The sequence below is a fragment of the Gavia stellata genome, chromosome 9 (assembly GCF_030936135.1).
Source record: "Gavia stellata isolate bGavSte3 chromosome 9, bGavSte3.hap2, whole genome shotgun sequence".
NCBI lineage: Eukaryota > Metazoa > Chordata > Aves > Gaviiformes > Gaviidae > Gavia > Gavia stellata.
In genome coordinates this window covers 1,306,604-1,332,946 of record NC_082602.1, presented here as the reverse complement: position 1 = coordinate 1,332,946, position 26,343 = coordinate 1,306,604, and the positions used below count along the sequence as shown (strand labels likewise).

General features: G+C 43.7%; 1 protein-coding gene across 2 annotated transcripts in view; it reads right to left on the bottom strand.

Annotated features, from left to right (window-relative positions):
• Positions 1–26,343, bottom strand: part of PRKG1 (protein kinase cGMP-dependent 1) — a 520,194-nt gene that overhangs the window by 104,716 nt on the left and 389,135 nt on the right. For both annotated transcript variants that reach the window (XM_059821041.1, XM_059821042.1), the window contains exons 6-7: positions 20,683–20,760; positions 15,983–16,077 (exon numbers count right to left, since the gene is read on the bottom strand). In XM_059821041.1, the coding sequence (XP_059677024.1) occupies positions 15,983–16,077; positions 20,683–20,760 (173 nt within the window). The remainder of the gene's footprint in view (positions 1–15,982; positions 16,078–20,682; positions 20,761–26,343) is intronic.

Below are 26,343 nucleotides of genomic sequence, written 5' to 3'. Positions count from 1 at the left end.
TTAAAAAAAAAAAAAATCCATGCATTTAGGGTAGCGTATGGACACGCATTTGAACACGGCCCTGAGAGACCTGCTCTAGTTAGACCTGTTTTTGAGCATGGAGTTGTACCAGATTCCCTCTGCAAGTGCCTTCCAGCTTAAATCATGAGTCGATGACGCTGTAATATTGGAAGACGAGAAATCCCATCAGCTTTCAATACAATAAACCTATCAGTCATAAGAAGAGAGGAGAATAGGGCAGCAGCTGGGGAAGGTGGCGTATCTCTGCGACTGAGGAGGTCAAAATGCGTTCATCTGGTGAAGGATAAGACCTAAGAGAGAGCAAGAAATGAAGGGAAGAGTAAAGGAAGATACAGATTCCAGACAAGATTTATGTTACAAGGGGCCATGAAGATGACTCCATGGGTTAGAAGAGACCGGGTGACAATTTTTTGGCATCCGCAGCAGCAAAGGAGGAGGACAGAGTCGTGGTGGGACGTGGGACAGCAAGTCAGGAGAACTGCGTCTTGTCCAATTTCTCTTCGAAAAGAGAAAAGCGGCGAGATGCTGGGCAGAGAAAGGAGACGCAAGCTTGACGAATGACAGCCAGGGAATGAAAAGACAGACGGGAGACTGTTGTTTAGTTAGAGAGATAGCAGAACAGGGAAGACAATAATCGTAATTAAGGAAATCAGCCTGCTGCAGGATTTCTGCCAGGGTAGTTTGGCAGCACAAGAGCAAATGGATTTGGGGACAAGGACCTTGCGTTTAGAGAAGGACAAAAAGAGAGGAGCTTTGGAGCTTTACACCCGCCTCTGCAGGACTAGGCGCAGGAAGACGGGGCCACGGGAAGGAAAAGGAGAGGTCCCGGTGACCATGAGAGGGGCTGGATGGGCTCGCAACCAGCCAGATGCCGATCAACGGTGCCGATCCGATGGCGAGCCTTTAGCAGCACAGATAACTCAGTTGTGGAAAAGGCAGCACAGTCCAGTCTATCCCATAAAGACCTAGAAACAAAAGGTTAATCCCAGCGCTGAGGCTGGGCTCCTCTTTTACCTTGGCTCATCGGCAACCTGATGCATTGAAGAAAGCTGCCTAAGGCTCCCGTATGCATCAAAGGTGTCTCTTTGGAAAAAACCACATTGTCTACCAGGACGCTGAGGAGTGCCCCAATAATAAACCTCCGTTTAAGCCCTGTTCACAGGGTTTGCAGTATCCTAGCTATGATGGTTAGGGGGGAGCTTGGCAGCACAGCTCCCATTCCAGCCACGGGGTCGGACCGGTTCGCACGCTGTCCCACACAATGGACAGCTATGGTTCATTCCCTGGTTCAAGTCAACTTAAAAATGGAAAGCCTGAGCCCCAGACGAAGTTTCTGAGGGTCAGTGATAACATGGTTCAGCCTAACAAAATGTTAGTAGGTCATTAAGCACCTATAAGGAGCATTCCTAAATAATGCCACATATAACAACCTGAATCTTTTGTATAAGTAAACAGATACCTTAGGCGAACATCCACATCGACGTTACAAATAAATAACACGCTCTCCTAATAGAAAAAACATTTCTAAAAATCAGCTTTCGGACATTTGTTATGGGAGCCAAATATAAAGGTAACACGAGCTCTGCACATGAAGTCCCGATGCCGTAACCGGAGCGCTGCCGCGTCTTTCAAAAGCTATGCTCAGATTTCGCCTTCGCCTAAAATAAGACCTGACTTTGTTTCGTGATAACACCATCTATTTATTTTTAAATGTTAAAACGCTCAGGGTGATATTTCCAGCCAGCCCAGCTGCTCTCCAAGATCCCCGTGGCGAAGCTGGCTCCAGCTCCCCTCTCGGAGCCCCAGAGACACCCCACGGGGACGGGGACAGGCTGGGACAACACGTATTTGCTTTAACGCACCAAGTACTTAAAAGCTTAACTGTATCGTTTGCATCAACAGTCAATGCAACTTACTTCATGTTCAGAGGCTGTAACCGAAACCGGAGCCATCAGAGCCTCATTTGTCATCGCCGGAATAAACAGCCCCTCTGCCAAGCCTTGAAACAGGGAAAAGATCTGTTCTAAGACTTAAAGTTGATGTTAATAATAATTAAATTCAAAGGAGGGGTCTGGTAGACTGTCAGGAAATAGAAATATATACAGTTTAGGCATAATATACAGCCTATGAAACTACTCGTGCTTACGGAGAGAAGATGAGGAAGAGAAAAGCAAACCTTAAGAGACTTGGGTCTAGAGGTCCTGCACCCATCGCCCAACCCCGACAGGCATCTGCTCCACCAATAAAGCCATTTTCACGAAGGGTGGGCACCGCAATTCACCTCTCTGGAGAGATTACCAAATTGCCAGCCCAGGTAACGTTCCTCGTGCTGTGCTCACGCCTGGGTTAGAAATTAATTTGTCATCACCAGTTCACAGGAGACACAAGCACAGCTCCCACTGCTACTGCAGCCAGCACTTCTTCACTGTCCCCAACGGTTAGACCCACCCAAAGCAAAAAGCTTCCCATCCTGTAACACGGCCGTGAAAAACCTAAAAGGCAGCTAAAAAAGGTGGATGGAAGAAAAAAAACCCAGGCTTATCCCTGCGTTGCTACTGGGCTGATATTACCCGTTGAGCGATGCTTTGCATACGACAATGCCGATCCGTGGTTGAGGGTGACACACCGTGAGCTACGAAGGTAATTAGCCCAGTCAGATACTATTAAATGCCTATGGGGACACGATTTCTTTCTGCGGTTTATTAGCCAGCTTGGTCCGCGTGGTTTGAAGGGGTTTTTTTCCACCGCAAGACACAATACCTACATAATCACCCGCGGCGTTTTCCGCAGCCATCTTCAGCTGCTTCCCCGCCATCCTGCCCTATAACAAACTGCGCTAGGTTTGCTCTTCAACAGAAAATATCTCCGGGATGTAAAACTGCTCGTGCCTAATATGCTCCAGGAAAAAAGAGCCACTTCTTTAACCAAAAAAAGCAACAAAGGAAAGAGGATTTCTCATTGCATCAACATTTTTGCCTAGCATTATGGGGGGGCTCTTAAGCCATTGCTTCTGCCCCCAGTTTCCAGCGAGACGGTAGGCACGCGGCGCCGAAGTTTGCTCTATTTTCTCGGCTGGGAAAGGGAGGGCACTGGAAGCAAAGCCTTGAGGTCGTGAAAAGTTCAATTACTTGCAGAAGTGCTCCTCGAGGCGGTCCACCGCTCAGGGGAGAAGCTGTAGCTTTGCATAAGGGCCTCAGGTTCTTTGCTCCAGCCTTTGGAAACGCAAGCGTGAAGTCTTTTGGGAACAAACAATGTTATAGTTCTGCCCCAGAGAGAGACTTCAGCCCATCACCAAGCACGCTCCTCAGGCAAAACAAGCAAGCAAACCAAAAAACCCCCCAAATTTGGACCATCTGGGCTCAAACAGATTCTTAAACTAAACGCCGTAAAAGACGACATTGCTTTTTTGATGTCTTCTTGTCAATTTAAAGGAGCATTACTTGAAAAGGGCAATCTTGAAATGGTCTTTCAAGACTGTAGAGTTCCAAACAAAATAGGTGTTCATACAAACAGCCAGCTCCAGTCCTATAAATATTTTGAGCGGGTCTGTGGCAGTTAACGATGTTACTTAATGGCTGGATGGCCGTAACATAAAATCTGGAGAATAGATGTTCATCATTAGGTAATACTTATTCCATGCAGCCACTCAGAGGCTTTTTCTCTTTTTAGTCCCAAAGGAAATACAGCCGATGCCTCCGAGTGGGATTCAGCTGCCCTCCAGGAGGCTGGGATTCCATCCAGCCCAGCTGTCTGCATGTCTTGGGCAGCTCCGGAGGGGACAGATGGCAAAGGAGTTTCAGCATGGGATGAATCACCCCTTGAAGGGTCGCTGTGTTCCTGTAAACCTAGAGACTATCGACCCTTAAGCAAAATTGGGTGGGATATGCAGCGCTCTGGGGAAAAAAAGTCTATAAATTAGAAGGGACGTCAATTATTTCATGGTGTTGCAGAACTACACAACCCATCCAACTTTCCTTAAGTGCTCATTTGTCTTAACTCACGCAGAATCAGACAATGATTAAGGTTGGAAAAGACCTGTAAGATCATCAAGTCCAACCATCAACCCAACCCCACCATGCCCACTAAACCATGTCCCGCAGTGACACATCCACACGTTCCTTGAACACCTCCAGGGATGGTGACTCCACCGCCTCCCTGGGCAGCCTCTTCCAATGCTTCACCGCTCTCTTCGTAAAGAAATTTTTCCTACTATCCAGCCTAAACCTCCCCTGGTGCAACTTGAGGCCGTTTCCTCTTGTCCTGTCACTAGTCACTTGGGAGAAGAGACCAACACCCACCTCCCCACAACCCCCTCCTTTCAGGCAGTTGTAGAGAGCGATGAGGTCTCCCCTCAACCTCCTCTTCTCCAGACTGAACAACCCCAGCTCCCTCAGCCGCTCCTCATCAGACTTGTGCTCCAGACCCCTCACCAGCTTCGTCACCCTTCTCTGGACACGCTCCAGCACCTCAATGTCCTTCTTGTAATGAAGGGCCCAAAACTCATAACCTACCACGTTACTATGAGCAAAACCAAAGTCATCAGGATTCTGGGTTTGCTGCACGTAGGAGATAACCCGTAGCCAGTGGCCGATGCTGGAGAACATCAGGGTTGGGATCCTGACGGGCGGGAGAGCTCAGAAAGGGAATTAGGTAGTTGAAGGACAACGCGTCACAGAAAAGTCGTCTTAAAAATAGCAAGTCTATAGTGGTCAAGACCCTTTTCCCCTGCTGAATAACCTGGATGACGTAAATTAAATCAAAAAGTCGTTCTGTTTAGTTCGTAACACTGAATATGAAAACACGATTTAGAAAATAACATTTAGAAATATGAACTTGCACCACCAACTTCTTCCAAGGATGGGGGCCTAATTTACTATATTATGGCTAAATCACGATAGTTAAAATCACTAGCTCATTTAAATGGCCCACCCTTTGTATTTAAATTACTCAGCGTGCAAAATGAAAGCCATGAAAACATATTATTCCACATTTTTAGAAATGGAATTGCTTTAATATGCTTCTATAAGGAATGTTCTATTATTTTTAAATCAAGAAGCTTGATACTAAGTATTTCGTATTACGATGGTACCTTATAACGATCACAAAATAACTAGGCACTGCATCCCAATAACGGGTTACTATGCATCCTTGCAGAAATACCCCTCAATTTTCTACGCACGAAAAATTTATAAATCAGAGTTATTTTATATGGAGTTACCAGCCTAACACACAAGACCAAATCCATCCCAGGTATAGAAAGGATATTTGAAGAGGAGCCACATCATGTTATGCCGTAGTAAGTTTGTCTATAAATTAAAGCAGGCATTGCTTTTTTAATGACATTAAATGTGACGACGCTCAAGGATGTACGTTTAAATGCGTGCATAGCTCTGTAAATGATATAGGAGTTTGGCAAAAAAACCCCCCAACAAACATAGAGCATTTTTTTACTCCTTTTTTCCCCCCTGATGATTACAGATTGTCGTAAACCTGCTCTGAGGGTTAGCGAACGTGAATTATCCTGTCTCACGGCGGGTGGTTACGCAGAGAGCTGGCAGGCTGCGAGTTCAGATGTAGCATCCCCGGCAATAATTCGTATTTCTGCCTCTGCATCCCCAGTAAACATCTTTAGGGGTATTTTTGGGGTTTTTTTTGTGTTTTTTTTTTTTTTTTTTTTTTTTAAGGAAGTCAAGAGAATTATAATTCGGCGCTGTATTTTTCACTTCCCCTTACTTCTTACAAACCTGAACAGAGCTAGCGGGAGTGTTTTAATGGAAGCGTTTTCCCAAGAAAACGTGTGATTTCCTCTGGAGGTCTTCTACAGGGTTGGTTTTCTTTTTTTTCTCCTGTCCCTATTAGCACATTTATTTTGGATTATGGATTTTTTTTTCCACCTAGAAAAATCTGTCATAAACCAGTGCTTCGGCATTTTGACAAAAGCATCGTAATTTTGAAATTTTAGGATAAAATGGTTTGATTGAAGCGTCAACCTTTATTGTTGACAGTAACATCCTGACATAAAGGTCTTATTGTTTAAGAATGTAAAAAACCCAAAATACTACAAGTTGCTGCAGGACAGAAATTAGGTGGTTTCGGGTTTTTTTTGTTTTTTTCTTTTTTTCTTTCTCATAGTACAGGTATTGCCTGCAAAAAACCGTAAGAAGAGCCAAAGGGGAAGAGTTTGGAGGATTCAGCCAACACCAGAAGCAGCCTTCAGCCCTTCCAGGCTATTTCCCACCCTCCAAAGGGGAAAAGCAAACCGCAATCTCAGGTTTATACTCTTTTAAGTAAACAAGAACTACCAGATCTGACCCCTGCAATTATTTCTATCGCTAACCGGTTTCGCTCGTCCCGGTTCATACAAGAGGATACATCCCCCAAATTGTGCTGTTTTAAAAACTTTATAAGAAGAACGTGTACTTTTATATGACTAGTGCTCTAGCAGCTTTGTTATCTATTAAAAAGCAACAATATAATGCCTCCGTGGTATTTCCTATGCATTACCTATTTCAGCAATAGGGTTTCTTTCAAGCTCTGAGATAACGCTCCTGCAAAAAGACACGACAACAATTTTCAGAGACATTCAGTGCAGTAAGCGTAAGCAAATATATTCGTAACTATAAACCCCCTGTAATTCTGCTTTCCTCCATCTGGCACAATCTTGTTGCCCAACGTTATATATATATATTTTAAACTCAGCGGGAGGAATATTGTGCTTGCTCTGTAGGACTGCATCCTCAAAGGAAAGCAAATATACAGTTTTAGTTCCCAGGCTACGATTCAGTTGTAAAAAAGCCAGAACTATTAATAAGCTGTGCTCTTATAAACTAATGATTATTATCTCTAAGACTCAACACAACCTGATTATTTATTAACTACATTTGAGTCACAAAGTTGGCCCTGAGCATAACTTCCCTGTAGAAACTGAAGCAACATTATTTAGGTACTTTTTGTTAGAAGAAGAGTAGTAAAATTCTGAATTTACTGCTAATTGTTTCCTAAATGCTATTTTTCCCCCCAAAAAAAGTTTCTTGTTTGATAGAGTAGATAAAAAGCCAAGTATTTGTCTCCTTCTTCTCTATGACAATAAAGGCATATTTTGTGCACAAGCCTCCTATTAATACGCGGGTCTATATTCCTTCAGTAACGGATGTATTTTCATGATGATGTATTTTACGTCAACGGGCTTGTGAAACGCAAAGCAGGCGCTGCTCAAAATGCAGCGCGAGGCAGGCGACCGATAAGGCACAAAAGACGCCAATTCTGGCGTTCACTGATCTTGCTTAAGCACATAATCATTTGTTTCTCCTTCTTAACGCGGTGTTTGCTGTCGCTCGACTGCAAACGGGTTTTGTTCAGCGTTATTATAAAATAAAGCTGCATCTCATTTCCAAGTCAATTGCCCCCAAATTCAAGAAATTTGGAAGCAAGATATTTAACAATGGGGAAAATCAAGCAGCTGAAAACCCCCAATTCATCATCTCACCGCTTAACTCCAGTCCTACTCCAGCTTTTGAAGTGATCATCTAAACACAGACATTGAAAGAGCCTTTGTGGGTATGACTTTTTGTAATTGCTCTCCTTGCTGTATTACTCTGGTCCTAAAGAAACCCTTTGCCTATTCAAGCCTGGAGGAGTAGTTCTTGCGTAACTTGCCACGCGGAGCACATCTGAAAAGCTACACGGCTTTTTGGGAAGGTTCTCCGACACCTGCTTGACTAAGATGTTACCAGCTTTCTATATCACCAGCACACAAATTAGTAAAAAACCCTCAAATTATTGACTGAGCAGCTGTTTGTCAAAATGCAGACTGATACTGCAGTCGGTTAGCTCTAGTTCCAAACGTCTTTATATAAAAAGTGTGGTTCTTGTTAAAGAAAACATAGGACTGAGCTCCAGAGATCTTACCAAGTCATTTAAGATGCTAGAAACCGTACACAGAGTAAAGAAAAATTATTGTCTTCCCATTCAATAGCCTGTCGCCACGTCTGTAGTCTCAGACAACGGACTCTTGAGCTCTCTGCAAATCAAGAAGTCAACTGCATGTCTGAGAACTTGGAGGCATCTAGTGAGAGGAGCAGATGGCCCACCCAAAAAACCTCACCACGTTAAAATCGGCATTTCTTCTCATCCTGCGCGCTTAAACTGCGGAACTAATTGCCACAGAAGGTCATGGATTTTCAAACCGCTTGCACATGTTTGAAAAGTAACTCGACAACCCGCCAAGGATTATAAATTATGAAAGCCACCAGCTCTGGTTCAGGATGTTCTTCACCAATTGATTCTGATTGCTGCAAAAGCTAGGATGCCAGGCTACGTGGACCTTTGGTTTCACCCGGTGTGATCCATTCTGTATTCTTATTTAAGACAAGAAGAGTCAATAATATCAATTCATTCCTGTTGGAAAAGTGTAAGGTAACCTTCATCTCGGTAGTCACAACGCTGTGCTCCCGGGCAGGATGTTGTTAGAGCCAACACATCTTGCTCTGTCCCTCTGGGTCCTTTCCCCCTCATTTCTTGATATAGGGGGTGGCTGAAGTCGACACAGCTCCAAAAAAACCCCAGATTTATTTTTGCTAGGTGACGAAGGCACAGCTACGTTTTTGTGAGTTAGAGTACGCCTAACAACAACCCGCCAGCTCCATTTAAAAGGCTTTGGATGAGTCCTTTAATTGGAAGCCTCTTCCCTGCCAGGGAACTTCCCAGAGCATCAAGAGCTTTTGGCAACCAGCTGAAGACGCTTGCCACAAGCTCCTGTGCAAGCCAACGCAATTATTGGCTTGTGTTTTACAAAGAAATAAAGGGTGAAGAACGTGCGCTTGGAGAAAGTGAAGCAACATCGGCGATCGATAAGTGCTTGCAATAACGTAACTAAATAAATCGCAAAGGCCCTGATGAAGATTTCGTAATTTACTTTGCAACAGCAGTATCATAAAATGTCTGTGCAAGAGCAATGCCCTATCTAAGGGCTTTAAGAGCAGGGCACTTAGACACCAGAAGCCAGCCTGGACGGGACAGGGAGACATTTTAGTAGCGTTTAATTACTGCCATGGTGTGCCCTCAGGAGATCAATCAGACCGAAGGTCCACCCAGCCACCTCTCCCGACCCGAGCGGGGGGCAGATGCCTGCAGGAAGAAAGCCAACGCCGCCGGGAACCATATGGTGACACCGTCTCGGTGTCACTTTGCCTCCTGGCTTCCAGCTCTCCGGGCTTTTGAGCTCTTACCCTTCAAAGCCTCCGGGAGGGTTTTGTTTCAGTGGTTTGCTAACAGCTTTTCCAAACCCTTTAAAAGCTTCTGGTGTTCCCTGTGTCTCGGGGCGATGGGTCAAAATCCATCAGCCATCAACCCCCGCTCCCACCTCCCAGGTCTCGCCTGACTTTACGAGCGGGGATCTACCCGGGGAGGGGAAGAGGATGGGAAATAAAGCCGTCATGGCTGAAATACCTTTTAAGATCACCCAATGCTTGCAGTTAAGTGTAAAAAGCTGCTGATGTAACGGATGCAATCACTTCCAGCCAGCCTCGGAGGCCGTGTGTCCCATCCACAGTCCATGAGCTACACACACAGTGTTGCAGGTGTCAGGCAGGAGAAGAGCTACGAAACACCCTGGACTTAAAGAAATCCCGGTTATTTAGCAACAGGGGTGATAAAAAGTGCTTTCCAACTTGCTCTCTCCAATTAACCAAAGTTAAACGAGTCTTTTTTCCTTGTTTTTAAGACTCATTTTCCTGCACATCAACATCTGAAGCGCTGCTTCAATTTTATGATGACCACCACCACTACGGCTACATCTTCATCTCCACAGGGCTGCTGGCTGGAAAACTATGTTATCCTGAGCTGAATTTCTACCCTATGGCTGTTTTTTCTTTCTTTCTCTTCTTTCCCCTGTTCCTAACTGGGCTGAAATGGGAATAGTGAATGTCTTCGCATCGTGACCCCCTGGCATGACAGGCGAGCAAGGAAGGGCTTTGTGCCAAGACTGTGAGCAAGAGAAATCGCTGTAGGTGGGAACATTCCATAATTTTCCCAGCCAGGACCACATAGCCCATTTTCCCATCCCGTTTCCACCACACAGCCCATTTGCTTTCTTATGCCGTCATTCTGCTGCTCCCCAGACCCTTCCCCAACATTCTTGGGTGGTTGGATGCCCCTCTTTCCCAAGCACACTGATTGCAACAGGACTAGTACTTCTCCCTGGAGAAACAGAAATTAAACTCTATTATCCTATAGGATATAGATATCTTTTATACATATGTATTTTTACATTTTATATATACATATGTATCTCCCTTGTAACGCCACCCTGAGATGAGACTCCTGTTTGCCACATACATACTTGTGCGACAGCCCCTATGTCATAAAGCAATAAACATTTCCAAACCTCCATCCCAATTTTTTCCCAAGAAAATTCAAGGCAATTAAGTTAATAGGTCAGCAGATGGTAAGGTTTCAGTGGAAGCCCGGTATTGCGAGGAAGGTGTCCGATGAAGATGAAACACAACTCTTCGCTGAGAAGTTCAGTCAAGGACATGGAAAAAGCTTTTCTAGACACAACTGTTCAGGCATAGCCAGGGCTGAGAGAAATGACATTGTCTCATTCAGTATTTCAGTAAATTCAGTATTTAGTAAAATAAAACGTGTTAGATACCTCCCAACAGGTGATTTGTAATAAGCAGAAATTTGTGCGTGTAAAACGGAAGGAAGAATAGGCAACGTTTGACAGCAAGGGAGTGTGAAAAATACCCTCTTTACTGCGAGAGTGAAGACCAGTCTGAATAGGAGCATCCATTTTACAGAATAAAATAATCATAGATTTAATATAAAAGCCACTCCAGTCTGCACTTTTCCTTTCCAGGACAGCCAAGGCGGCTGAAGTGTACGGGGCGCTGTGTGCGGCTCTTGTAAAGCAAAAAAATAGTTGAAGACGCCAGCACGCAAAGCCGTTTTACCATTTACCAAGTTAGCTATTCTCTAACTGCTGAGAATCCCTCTTATTCCCCCAGCATTTGAACTAATTAAATAAATCCCTGTAGTCCTTCCAAAGTTGTTAGTGAGCAACAGAGGAAAAGAATTTCTGGGAAGAAAGAAACAAAACAGGTAAGAAGACAGAAAGGAGAAGAAAGAAGGTAGCAGGGCAGCAAGGTGGGGCACTTAAATGGGTTTCTAGGTTTCGGCAATTAAGGTTTTAATGAAAACCCAACTTTTTAGCTTCTTATCTGGGAAAAGGAGTAACGTAAAGGTCAGTTTACAGTAGCATCGTTGCAACTACGCAGAAGCAAACTCAGAATTAGAGCAGGGAGAAGAGGAGCGTGAGCAAGACCCCAACACCTCTTGCAGCATTTATAGGGATTTAATAAAACTGATTAATTCTGGAGTCTGACTCATAATCCTGGCTGCAGCAAGAGAAAACAACCATATATTAGAAAAAGAAACAAAACGGTAGCATTGCCAGTATTCTAATGTCCTATTTATTGATGGCTCATTCTCATCTCAGCCATCAGCTACTGGATCTTTTATAGAAGTTTTTGAGATTATATTCAGTTCCTACATTAATTTATGAATAAATAAAGCTCTGACATTGCCAGCTGCAATTCTGATTAAAGAGGCACTAATATTTCCCTGCGCATTACTACTTTTTTCTGATGCCTGATGACAACATCCGTCACAGCAATTCACACTGTTTGAAGCGGGAAATACGGTATAAAGTTTTTGGATGGTCAGCACGGAAACTGTCTTTTGACACTCCTACCCATACAGATATATACTGGTTTACTGCTCCTGCGAGTTATCAGTGCACAAAACACGCCCCAAGGATTTTGGGGAGTTAGAGGAGATATGGTTTCTTTAACGTTGGCAAAATAACTACAGAGGAGCCTTCAGAAGCGGAGATATAAATGGGAAATAGTACAAATTTTCTTGAAAGGAGGATGTGTTATGTCCCACGAGAGACGGGTACGACCATACTCATTTTCAAATCATCATGAAGGGAACAAAAAATTTATATATCGATCGTTACCATAGCTCAACTTTGACTATAATCATCACCATGGCAGAGCACCTCCTGCACGACCTCAAGACTGCCATGTCTTCTGCACCCTATGCACCGCAAACACATTTTAAAAAATAATAATAACAAAAAAAAAATTTTCTGTCTTTTATTCTTCACAAATGAGAAAGATGAAGGGAGGACACCCTTTGGCCGGTGCTCTCTGTGCCAAGCAGGAGATTCCTCTGGCGGTCCCATCCGTGAGCCAACCTGGCATGACCCCGGAGGCAGGAAGGCTTCCCAAATTCCTACACCTTTTCATACGCCGTGCCCCAAAAATAATTCATACCAGTCGCCAAGACGCTCTCGTCTCCTCAAACTGGCTCTCACCCTGCTATGGTTTTGCTCGCGGTCGAGTGAATACGTGTTTTGCTTTGGCTTAATTACATCGCAAATACACACCCCCATCGATTTATAAACCAACGCAACTGAAGGTGATAAAACTCTAAGTGAAAACCAAATAATTTCATTATTTTCAAAGACAGCTCACACGGACATCGGGGATTGGACTAGATGATCTTTAAAGGTCCCTTCCAACCCAACCCGTTCTATTATTCTATGATTCTATGACAAATGAGCGAGCTAAGGGGCTTTCAAAACGAAACTGTGTTTCCATAACCCTGTTTTGCCTCACCAGTGTCCACCCCGGTCACACTGAAGTAGCTACGTCTTCTGGTAACTGCATTAAAAACGCTCCTCTTGAAGACAACAGCCTAGAAATACAGGAAAACAGCCTTAACACAAGCTGCCGTTTTCATCCTACTGTGTGGAAACCAGCTTCGCTAAAACCGTTTCGTGTATTTGTCGAAGTTTAAATCGAACGTGGCATCCCTATTTCCACTACTTTTTTCAGCACAATGCACTCCCAGTATTTACATTTATAGATAGATACATAAAATAGATACACGTATATTGTGGACGCCGGGGCAAGCCCTGGCTCAGCTTCGACCTGGGCTACTCTCCCCAATTCTTCCTCTCTTGCCACTACCCAAGAGACTCGAGGCTGCCGAGTGTTTAGGGTTCCCCTCTTTTAAAAGCCAACGCGCTCGCCAGAAAATCCCAGCTATTGGACCTCAAGAGTTGGCCAGTTTGGTCCAAGTGTTACAAACCCAACTATGAATCCTTCTTTCAAAATCCCCCTCCCGCTCACCCAGGCGGGCTCCAACGCCGCCTCTCCAAAACATCAGCCCTCTGCCAACGCGCCACCGCTCTTTTGCTCCGTGGTCTGGAGCTCCTCCTGGATCCCAAAACCGGGTGAAACCCACAGCACCCAAAACAACAGCTCTATCTAAATGCAATATATGATATAATGTATAATGCAGCAGTAAGGAGGCAACGGCTCGAACTGTTCCTCTTTTGAGTTGGCCTAGGGGAAACAATTTCCGAAGGAGAAAGAGCCTCCTTCTGTTTTCCTAAAGATTTGCTTTTCTGTCCTCTTTTCTGCCCCCATCGTTCTCTGTAAGACTGTCCGCCGCAGACTAGACCCAATGAGATGGATGGATGGCCGCTCCAAAACCGTAACTGCCGGAAGAGGATGCGGTGTGGTCCGGACGGACGCTCTCGGACGAGGATTCAGCTGTGTGACGCCATCAAGGCAGCACACCCTAATCCTTAGCTAGTTTTTGTACGTGAGCCACAAAGTTGCATTGAGTTATTTTCCTTCGCTTATTTGAATGAATTGTTATTTCCCTGTTGATAGAAATAATTATTGTAAATAGCCTTATAAAACGCTTCCTTTCCAATTAAGAAAACATCACCAAAAAATAACCGATTGTGAGTACGCTGTAAATTATGTATTGCTATTCTGTAAATTATACATCAGCTACCTCGGCGCCAATTAGCCAGGAAGGTAAGAGAACAGCGTAACAGTTGGAAGCCTTGAGTATTACCGTACGATGATGCGGGCGATCATTTCACCACTTGTTTTGTTCCTGCCGGTGTGCAATGGGACGCTGCGAAATAACGCGGGCCATCTGGTGCGAGCGCGCAAAACAGAATCATGTACATCGTCACCCGGTGTCTATGTCAGTATATGTGTTTTTATGCGAGACTGGAAGACAGTTGTTATCTGTCTTCCTGCTGCGCAGCGCTACGCTGAACAAATGCTGCAACTATTATTTTATACTGTCAGGAAGAAATGTTTTTTAGTTGTTACTACGTCTTCCACATACAAAATCACAACATCGTCTAATAGCATGTGATTAAGTATTGCGAAGCGAGTGCCGGTAACGTTTTGAAAAATCAGTCAAAGATGAAAAAGTAAAGAAAATACACAAAAACTTCAATTTTGTCTTGAGCTCTCAGCCATAACTGTATTTTACAGTAGCAGAAACATCCTAAAGGTTTCCCAAGTTGCTCAACAGTGATGTCTTAGTCCTGAAAGACAGTAATTTCTTAGCAATTTATCGAGCTGCTGGATGCTTTACATTACACTATTTTCACACTATTCAATTTAAATCTAGCTACAGAACTACTGAGCTTATTAGCAAACTGGAGGTATGGTACTTCAGGTACGCCGTCTCCCTAGCAAAAAAATACGTCAGTATTACGCTTTCCTCGCATGTTGAGAACATACTCTCAGCTATTAAGTTTCCGTTCCGTTTCAGAAGATCAAAGTGATTATGTATTGAATATTTAAATATATGCAGACAAGTATTTATTGTAAATTAACTAATCTCAGTCTGAGCCAATTAGCCAAAATCCTGTATTTGAAATGCTGAGAAGTTCTCATCGTGCCGCTGCTGCTACATGTCACTAGAACTGTTTAGGGATGCAAGGGAGGACATCTCTTATTTCCCATATTGGGTCGTCTTCAGAGTTGATTTTGTCTGGCACACTGTTGCCTGCTCTCGCTATCAGAGTGGATGCCACGATATATTTGGTGCTGTTTTAAAAAAAATACCAGCTCTACGAGTCAAGTTTCTGTGAGGCTCTAAACAAAGAAAAAAGTGGTTTTATCTTATGTCTTCACAGAGGGAAATTTAAAATGATAGTTCCTCTCCGTCTTAGTCTTAAAAAAGTAACCGAAATAAGGACATTTATTTAATAACCGGATTATTTTATAACTAAGGTATAGATTTGCAGGGGCAAGACTCGAGTTTTGTGCTGGGTACATCTCCCCGGCTGCCAAGAAGCGACAGGAAATTCGGCCTTCAAATGTTCTGCCGCCTCCTTTTTGGAAGAAGGCTGATTTAGGAGGGATTGAGCACGTTATCACAGCATCGAAGAGAAGCCCATGAGCTCCTAATGCACAGGTAAGTGCCCAGGCTGGGATGAGTTCTTGTCCATTAAGATGACCGGGTGCCCCAAACTCCTGCCCAAAGCACACACTTTACTATTCCTATTCTTCTCCCTCCCTACAGAAATAAAGCATGTTTTTACAATAATCACCTGTTGAATATGGATTTACAGGTTCTCTTCTTTTAGCTCATCCCCAAACGAAAATGTTTATATAAACCAGGTCAGTCACATACAATTCCCACCTCCACCACAATCATGTATACGCAATAAGACAATTCAAAACCCACCACCACCGCTCTGCCTCGGCCATCTGCCCCATCAAGACGACCATCATTATGCTCTTACCGTACATGAAAAATACTCCAGAGTTGCAAAACGTCAAACATTTTGACCTTGAAATGCAAGGTCAGGGAAGACAGTGCAAAGATACACTATTTTCTGATGTCTACAAACAGGGGAAGATCGACATTTGGCCACTCAACTGCAGAACAAACCTTATTTCCCAATTAAGGTGTAGCCTCCTTGCAATACGCAACACCAAGCGACGATGCCCGACTCCAAAACCATAAACCCACTCCCAGCCACTTCCCAAATTGCAAGAGCCCTCTGAAGGCTGCAAAAGTCCTTGAAATTTTATCTCAAAGTAAGAGCTACATCATAAGGAGCACTTACCCTTGAAGGGCTTTTTCTCCAAACCAATCTCCCTTCCCTAGAGTACGGAGAAAGACCGGATCTTCACTGGGGGAGTCTTCACGAGTAACATTCACCTGTTGAAAAGCCAAAACCCCCCCCGGCATTTAGAAAACTTTTAATTAACAAATGAAACCTGTTGGTTCAGAGAGGGATTCGTCATCTCCCGGATCTCTCAGGAAAAGCTCTGGTCTGTATCTCCTCTGGGAACCATGTAATTCTCCAGAGTCCTGCACTCTTCCCTCAGCATCACCAACCAACCATCCAAGAAAATGAGCAGTTATTTTCCACTAAGGTACCTACTACTCTTGCAAAAATGCAATACTTGTGGTTTTTGGAAGGTTTTAACTCTAAACATGGAGTCGGCTGCACAAGCACAGTCATTGCCCGTATGGAGTCAGCAGCCGAAACAGCTTCCAAATATTTTCTGTGTATCAGACAGACACATGGCACAGGCTTCTGTTAGCTTTGTTCCGCATGATTTCTTGCGTTAAGTTCACTTAAGGGAAAGGAATCACAAAAATAATCTACATTTAGACATAACTGAAATGAAACAGTTTGGAGCATTACGGGACGAAAGATGCCTCCTCTCTCCTTTTGACTATCTCTCAAATTCAGGGAGGGGATGACTCTAGCAGGAGCAAAAATCAAGTATTTTCATTGAAGTTTAAAGGAAAATATGATCTTATTTTTTTATTTTTGCAGGGAAAGAGAAAAGCAATTACTGCTGACGGAAAGCAGACTTTCTACCCACTGTATAACCATGGGTAGTATAGCCTAGTGTAAGCCTAAGTTGAAGAAGCTGGCACTGCAACAACAGGAAGGTCACTTCACATCTGAGTGATGATTTCCTATTGCTGGGGGTCCTTTTTGTTTTCTGAAATGATTTCAGAAGAAAAATAGTAACTGATCATCTGAACACTCTTGGCTCTGGTTTCCCGTGCCAGTATGGGATATAAATCCCAGCAGCCACGTAATGACAAAGCCCCCGACATCCCGCTGGGTGCTGAGGATGGCATGACATACCAAGGATGCAAAGGGCTCCAGGAAAGATGAACATTCGGGATGTAATGGCCTTCTATGAGAAATATTTCTTCCTTTTCAGCTGTTATGAGAGGTAACTCATACCTCTCACGGTATGAGAAGGCAGGTGAAATACAACCTCCTGCTATCAGTGCATGGTGGCGATCACCTCTCCCAACATTAACCATCTATAAATCTAGTTCACAGAATCACACACACAACGATTAAGGTTGGAAAAGACCTGTAAGATCATCAAGTCCAACCATCAACCCAACCCCACCATGTCCATTAAACCATGTCCCACAGTGCCACAGCCACACGTTCCTTGAACCCCTCCAGGGATGGTGACTCCACCACCTCCCTGGGCAGCCTCTTCCAATGCTTCACCACTCTCTCAGGAAAGACATTTTTCCTAATATCCAGCCTAAACCTCCCCTGGTGCAACTTGAGGCCGTTTCCTATCGTTCTCTTGCTAGTTACACGGGAGAAGAGACCAACGCCCACCTTGTCCAGTCTCTGCCTATGGTCAATGGAGAGGGACAGGCATTTCCAAAGCCTGAGTTGTCCAAAATTTAACTGGGATGAGCAACTCTCCGGAGGGACCTCGCATACATGGGAAAATCTCTCATCTGCTTCTCCTTTTCAGGCTGTTTAGCTTTAATCAGAGCTTTTGCACATGCAAATTCACAAAGCCAAAATCTGGGACATCAGACACATCTTTTCGAATTTAGAGACGTTCCACTATCAAATTTACAATCGCGGTCCGCACCTTCTCCCATCTCTTTTACAGATGGTGAAACCAGTGGGTTTGAGTCATTAATGAGCACTCAGTCTACACCACACTACACTGAACATCTGCAGTGACTCATTGAAGATCAGATGAGCGTAGGGAGGTGGCAATGGATAAGCCAGGTAGATTTGTAGCTGATGAAAAAAAACTCGGACAAACGAAGGGAACTTTAATACATATTTAAGCTCTTTCTCCGTGACCTCCCGCGATCCTAAGCAATAAGTGCTAAGAGATTACGGGAGTGTGATTTCTAGGTGGTTCAAAGCAACGAGCCATTTGAATAACCGAGGCACCAAGGAAGAACCCGCACAATCCGGCATTAAATTGGTGCCATGCCGCGGTTTTTAAAGGGAAAATGGTCTACAATGGCACAGCACGGCACATGCCGTCTCTGGGTAAAGGCAAGGTACAGAGCAGGCACGGAGCAGCAGCATTTAGCAAGCAAAAGGGGCTGAGCTGTTTTCATCTGATATATTATTCAACAGATTTCTGCATGCAGGGTGTTTTGAACACACTTTTGATTTCTATTCACTCGGAGTCGAGGAAACACGCTATAATAAATAAACTAAACGAGCTCAGGAGTGGGATCAAGCGCGGTGGATGGAGTTGAGGGAGAAAAAGGGGAAAAGCTTTTTCCTCCCAGAAGAAACATCCATGGAGCATGGGCTGAAAGAAAACAGAGCAGAAGTCTTTCTAAGCATTTCTGAGAGAAGTGCTGGGCTCAGAAATGTAAAACATCTTCTCTGTTCACTTGACTATCACTACAGAAGCTCTGACATAAAAGGCAAGGCAGACTTTTTACTAGAAGTAGCTTTCACCGCTAATACTCATGCGATGCTGCTGAATGCAGAAAGTACATGTGAGGTCCCAGGTACATGAACTGCAGCCAGAATTTTTTCTGGCTAATTAAGCTGCCTGGGTTGGGTTTTAGCATGGGACATTATGTGCCCCTGCTTCAGAAAATCCCAGGCAGCATACACTGATTTGTTAATTCGGTATTTCATTGCTATTTATGCCATGGTTCACTGCTAAGGCTCTGTTCCTCCTATCCTGAGCTGTATCCTCAGCACGGGTTAGTTCTTACATCCGCTGTGGAGCTCTTCTGTCCCAATACAGGCATTAAAATTAAACACTCTCCAACTCTGTCCATCTTCTATCAGTCACTGATACCTCTTTTGCAAATCAGGAAGCTTGGAGAAGAAAACTGGGCACAATTTAACCACCCCGCGGGAATTTCTGTCAAGCCGTCAGGATCCAGCTGCGGGTCTGGGAATTTCTCAACAAGCCCATGTGCGTTGTTTTGTTTTAGCTCCCTTTTTCTGGCCGTCAGCTGTCACAGTAAGATAAAAGTAGCAACGGCCGGGGATAAAGCCAAGGAGCATCTCAAGCCAGACTATGGGGCTCTGGAGCCATGGCCAAGGGCATGGGCGGTTTTCTCCTCCATCCTACAGGCAAGGTGTAAGGGCTTGAGGAGATGCAGGTCAACAACTGGTTCCCCAGCTGGTGTCAACAACAGGGATTTGGTTTGGATCTCTTTGGAGATCTAGGACTGCTAGGAAGGGACGGGATCCACCTGATCAAGTGGGGCAAAAGCATCGTTGCCAACAGCCTGGCCAACATGGTGAGGAGGGCTTCAAACACTCGACGAGGGTCAGAGGCACACCCTCCTATTATTTTTGCCCATTAAAAGAGGGGGAGAAGAAAAAAAAGGATTTGAAGCATGCAGCATGGTTGTCCTTATTCTGGGAGAGGAGGAAATATTAATTTTGAGTGGAGGGAAGCAAAAGGGCATGAGGGAATACCATCAAACTTGGCTTTCTGCACTCCATTATCTTCGTTTCAGAAATTTGTCCATGACTATCTTATTCATCTGAAAAAGACCATTTTTTTCTTCCGATGAAGACTGGCTCCCAAGAGATAGAGAGGGGAAGATGACGGTGAAAATCTAGTTTTAGCACCCGAGAGCTGACAGCTGCCTCGGGAAACAACCCAACAGGGTGTACAAAACCCACACGCTTCCTCTACGGATGCCGTGGGGCTTTTGCTACCCTTAATTACGTGAGGCCAACGTTAATATGTGCCTCGGTGCAAACATCAGATCCACGAACCAGGAGGCTGGGGTTGGCCTACTTTCAAGCATGTTTATCCATTTGTGTCTACTTTCGATGTAACACATCTCATCTGCAGTGGGAAATCACTGTGTATTCCCTTGAATATCTCCATCCTGCTAGATGGAAAGAAGCCAAACGTTTCTCAAGTGTAATAGTATTAGGCCAGCTAAAAAAAAAAAGAAAAAAGTTGAATGGAAGGAAAAAAACCTCTTATCTCCAAAATCCCATCAGGATTTTATGGGAAAAGAGGTCAAAAAGCAGATTTTCCCTGTGAGAAGTGGAACAGAAACTTAAGACCTTTTTTTTTCCCCAAGGAGAGAGCTCAGACTTCTCTGGCTTCCTATTATTTCATTTGGAGAAGCTGAGAAGCGACAGCCATGGGAATGAAGTCTCAAAGTCAGCCTTGTAAGAGGGCTACTTAGCAAAGAAAATGTTGAGTACTGTAGGGTATACTGTTAAAAAAAAATAAATTAAATTGAGCTTTTTGGTCATTTACCAAGAGACTCAACAACTGTTTTCAACCCCAAAGTGTTCACTGTGAGCACATGTGTAAACCAGCATGAGATCTATTTTTCCCCCCTTCAGGCCGCTCTTCCCTACTGATACAGCGCCAAGAAGTTTTAATTAAATGTCAAGTGTCGCAACATTTATGCCTCGGGGAGGGGAGAGAGAAAGAGCAGTCTGGCACTGAATTTCGAGAGCACATCACCACCATCGTTGCCATCGTCCCACTTGCCTGTGAAAGGGTGTCAACTTACCTTTCCTTTGCTGATTATAAAGAAAGTGTCCCCTCGAGCACCTTGTCGTATAATATACTCTCCGCTTTCATAATGCGTCTGTAAAAAAAAAAAAAACAAATTAAGATGAACAAACAGAATCGGAGACTGTTATTCAGCAGATAGTTTGGCAGTTTTGCAAGGTAACGCTTACGGAAACATAACCCTGGACCAATTTTATCCCAGTCTGACATGGGCTGTGATTTAAAAATTGTCCTGTGTCAAGGAATATAATAATTAAAATGGAACCGTTTCTGGCTTGCCCATTTTTCTTCTTACTGTGCTAGTGCCAGCTTTTGTCCAGATAAATTATCCTCACGGCCTGAATCCATTTATACTAAGTAAACCGGACAGAGGAATTTTCAACAGAGAATACAGTACATGAACTAAACGGTAATAGGACGTTTGTTGTAAAAATAGTTCTCTTCCATTTTTTTCTGTTGGTTTTGGTATCTTTCCAGCTTTGCTAGCAGGGGCTTTATTCTAGCAAATAAATTTTGCTCTTCTCCTGTTATTACAGTAGTTTAATCCGTCTTTTCTTCCGCTTGTTTTGTGGAATATTCCTTGCTAAACTTATGTCACAGCTTATCAATACTTGCACCTAAACTTAATAGGATAGCTTCATCCCTTGTATTACCCCATCAAAACCAATATGCATTTACATATCACCAAACCAATAAAAAGCTGGGATGGAATATATAATAATAGATATAAAATAAAGACTCGACATTCATATTTACCCCCCCCAGACCCTGGCATTTCCTTTAGAGATGCTCTACCCCCTGCAAATTCAACAAACGTCAGTTCAGTAGCAAGCAGAGGCAGGGGAATGCTAAAAGCTTCCCACCCAACATCTTTACCTTACGTGTCCCGCTGGATGAAGGACTGCCGGGGTTTTTTTAAGCAAGCCCCTACAGAGACCTGCAGGCGTCCGGTCTGCTGTGCCCCGGCACCCATTTGTGACAAAACCTCCCCAAAAATGCCCCTGCGCTCTGGCTCGGGTGTTGTTTGACGCTACGCGGAAGCACCAAGCCCCACAAAAGACCGCCAGATCTTTTAAGCCCAGAGTATGTATAAACACCAGCAAGGATGGATTTGAGCTAAGACAGAGGAATAAATCAGAATCCGAGTATTTGGATAAGCTTGAGATGTTTTCTTTCAAGGGTATTTTCTTGACCTGCGTTTATTTATTTATCTTTACAGTCAACCTTTTTGGTGCCACTTACAGACAGATAACAGACTCCAACGTGAAAATAAATAAGTAAAAGCTCATGTAAATGCATCTGTTGCATCTGGGAAAAACAACTCCTTGCTTTGAGAGCACTGGGCGTAGGGGGATATTAATGAAAAGTAATCGTCCTAAGAAAAAGAAAAGGTATCTAAGTGAACTATAATATGGAATTCATTAGGTTAGTTCTTTATAATACTCATAGTTAGGCTGTGGGTGCTTACACCATCCTAAAAAAATTCTGGGTAAATAAAACCAGAACGTCAAAGCAGTATGTTAGCAATTAATATTCTTCAGACTCTCCAGAAGATTAATGAATTAAAAAATAAAGTTCTCTATTGGAATCACAAATACCGACTATTATCACGTCAGTCTTCAGACAAGGGACCAGAGAAGGTGGGTCAGGAAGACTGAACTTGGGGGTGGCCCTGATCCCGAATGGGCTCTGATAGATCTAAAAACCGCAGCATTTTTCCTATTTCCACGTGCCAGAGTGAGAAGAAGAAAAAAAGCCTGGAAGAGACCATGGACACAAACTCGCAGAGTTTTACTTCTTACGTGGGCTGTTTTTGGATAGCAGATTTTGAGGACGCACATTTTGGACCATCCAGGTTGAGAGTCCTTGAAAGGACCTGGTTTTATAAGGTGCTGGGATCACACCCTCTCAAGTGGAATCTTGTAGGCACCCAAAAATCTCCTGATTAAAATACTGGTCAAAAGGTTTCCAATTTCAGTACGGGCAACCTATATTCATTAGACATATTATACGGCTACTGCTTATATGATTTTTGTGCTATTTTCAACTGATACTGTCTTACAACTGACTCTCAACTTCTGGCCAAATAACACATTCAACATGACAAAACCTTCTTCCCAAAAGGCCGTTTCTTGGTCTTAGTCACCGGTTACAACTGCACTTAGCGCTGCGACTCACAGTCCTGCTGCCCTAACCTGATTCCCACCCCTGAGTCCTCCCAAGCTTCCCACCCAGGTTTCCACACAAGGAATGGAAGGAGACCAAATGTGAGCTTTGAAGGATCTGAAGCTGCCTCTTACTTTAGCATCTCTTGCCTACCGATTTTTTTTTTCCCCCTGGGCTCTAATCTCATTCAAAATACTGCAAGTCCTTCTTCCCACATTCAAATCACATTCCTCTAGTCCTTCCTTGAGTGCCCGATCGTGCAGAGCTTTCATTTCGCTTGACCTCCTCCTCATCAGCACCTCTCTCCATGCCCTTCCTGTGGTCCACATCTTCATCTTTATGTATTTTGGCCCATTTCTTTCACAGCTAATTCCACCTGGCCTTACCGCAATTTGTCTTGCTTGAATCAACCTGCCCTTCCCCATCCTCTAACAACGCCCATCCTCTTAAATCCTCCTTTTCTAACACAAATCAACTCATCCGTGAGCTTCGCCCTTCTAACCGAATCACTTCTCTCCGTTTAGACTGAAAGCACTGCGCAAAGCAGGCAAAGTGCCTAAGTGCTCACTTACGACACGTGCAAATAAAAATAATTACAAGCCTCTTGCTTTTAGCTGCCCACGTGTAAGGTAGCAATACGTTCCCCGGTACGTACAGCACCATTATACAAAGTCATCTGAAGAAGCACTATGGCAAATGTCGCGCGTGTTCATGGTATAGCTGATTCGTATTTTACCAACCTAAGCTCCGTTTCACCTAGAGAAAACCCGTCTGAGAGCAACATGAGGAAAATCAACAATTCCTACAGCTTTACAATGGTGCGGTGGCACACGCAAAGGAACAACAACATTTCTATTAAAATCACAAAAAAGCAAAGCAGCAAAGCAAGGGGGTTCAATGTGTCTTTACCAGCTTTAGACTGACCCCACCGCTTCTTCTGGACTTGCGTTTGCAAGATTAAACGCAACGGCTGAGCTCTAGCAAGCTGTCGGAAGCCAGACTCTGTTGAAGGGGATCCTTCTGATGGAGACAACAACGATTTGTTGGCACCTTCTTAAATTCTAGCTTCAAAGCCCTGTACGTGCCGGTCAAAGAATTTCCAGAATGCCTTTAACATAGGTAATAAATATTTCTATCCCACCTTTGCAGTCGCAAATGAATAAAAACTATTACGCAACTAGTGTAACGCCCCAGACCTTGGCTTAGTACTTGAATCTTTTTGGGTTTAGACTCTTCTCCCAAGAGAAAGGGACTCTGGACAGAATACTGTATTTTCAGAGGCGATACCAAAGTTCAGTGATGAAAGCTAATTTAACCTCTCGGATAGATTTCATTGAAACCTAAGCATCACATAGGATTTTGAGCATACTTCTTAAGACATAGCTCCTTCAGGCCACCACAAAATTAAAGCAAAACCCAGGAATTAATTCCTAGCTGGAAGAGTTGGCCAGACTATGTTAACTATTCTTACCATTTTCTTCTCTCCAGCAGAAAACCGGAGGTGAAATCCAGCGTAAAATGGAACGGAGAAAACCCAAAGAGAAACGCAGGCTGCCGAAAAACAGCTGTACGACCTGCCAAGGTCGAGATAAGCGGGCAGAAAAGCTAATAGTTACAAGGGTCTTGCGTGTGCAGGGGGAAGAAAAAGGTTCTAAGCTAAGACATTGAGGTCCCAGTTTGGCATCAAAGTCGGAGAAAGTCGGCGCTCAAGAAAACAGCGATGATAAAGCCAAGAAGCGCTGGGAACACTCATATACCAGCAAGCCACAAATGTATCTTTTATAAGCTTTGGCAAATGGGGATAAAGGCTCAGCTTCGACGAATTATAAATGCTACAAAATTTAGAGCATTTGTCATGTTAACTAGACTGTTGCTTTATAAAGTAACACCGGGCCTTTAAGGTACTTCTCTACAGAGTGAGAGCTGCTTGATCACCTCTTGAATAAACCCCTGCTCCCCCAGTACCCCATTTTCCTATATAATAAAAAATTTTCCCAGTCTAAACCAGTAAAGGGTTGCACCCTTAGCAATGCAAGGATGTCCACGGGGATGCAGAGTGCAAGCCCAGCTTGCGACCCAAACGCTCATGTGTTTATCAGAGGATAGTTAAGTGCTCCAGTAAGAGGTTTCTTCCTAAAAAAATAAGTGATAAAATGAAAATAAGCGATTAAAAAAAAAAGTCTTGGTTTTTGCTCTTTTTTGGCACATGCAACACAACTGAAATTAAAGATTGAAAGTTGCCTTAAAAAATAAAGTTTTAATCCTTCCATTAATATTCATGGCTTTGATTTCAGGATCTGTCCTATACATGGTTTAACTTCTATAAGCATTTAAATACTTATAAAATAAAGGTTCCAAGTCTTTCCAGTGGAGTTCAACTCTGAACCCAAACCCATGGCATTGTATTTACAGAAAGAATGTGTCAGGCAGAAAAAAAACCCAAAAAACAAAACAAAACAAGAAAGAGAAAGCTCTAATTAGCTTTCTCAGGGAAAGAAGAACAGGTCCTTAACCAAAATGTTTTAATAGGAAAACCCCCCGAAATACATATAAGCGAGAGAAAGTCATGTACGTATTACACAAACTCAAATTTCCCTTAAATTTCCTTCAACACGGAGGCAAGCCCGACAAGAGGAGGGAAAATAAAAAAAAAAAAGAGCCAGCCCAATTAGTTTTGCAGAATGCCTGGAGCATTTCTCCATCGCCGTAAGCCAGCACAGCGTCAGCGGAGCGTTTCCAGCCCCTCAGCCCAGCCCATCCTCTGACCCCGCAACCTTCATTGCTCTATAACTCCTTTTTTTCCCCCCTTGCAAATTCTGCATAATGCCAACTTTTTAACTCACGGATCCTTGCCTCAGACAATCGCCAGCTTCCGGTCTCTTGTACAGTGTTAAATAAGAGTTTTCAGGATCCGGAGCACCCGTATTTTTAACTATACCTGGGATTTTTTTCAAACATCTTTTGTGATCAACACAAAATGAAGGAGCTGAACTAATAGTTGATTTATTTTTTTTTTTAAATCTAATCAGTTTGTTACAAACTAATCACAGAATCACACAGAATCATTAAGGTTGGAAAAGACCTGTAAGATCATCAAGTCCAACCACCAACCCAACCCCACCATGCCCATTAAACCATGTCCCGCAGTGCCACGGCCACACGTTCCTTGAACACCTCCAGGGATGGTGACTCCACCACCTCCCTGGGCAGCCTCTTCCAGTGCTTCACTGCTCTCTCAGTAAAGAAATTAGAAATCCTCTGCAACAAGGAGACCTGTGTAATCATCTGTCTTCCTTTATAATCCTCATTTTCTCACCAAGAACTTCAAGGGATCGTTGAGTTCAACTGAATAATATTGGAAAGGGCTAGATCTCACCTGTGGGAGCTACCACCCATCTGGGCAACTCTTTCCCTTCACGCTTCTGTATCACATAACATCACGTAACATTAGGAAGGCTGGAGAGGATGGGTTTAAATAGCATTTTTGATGGAT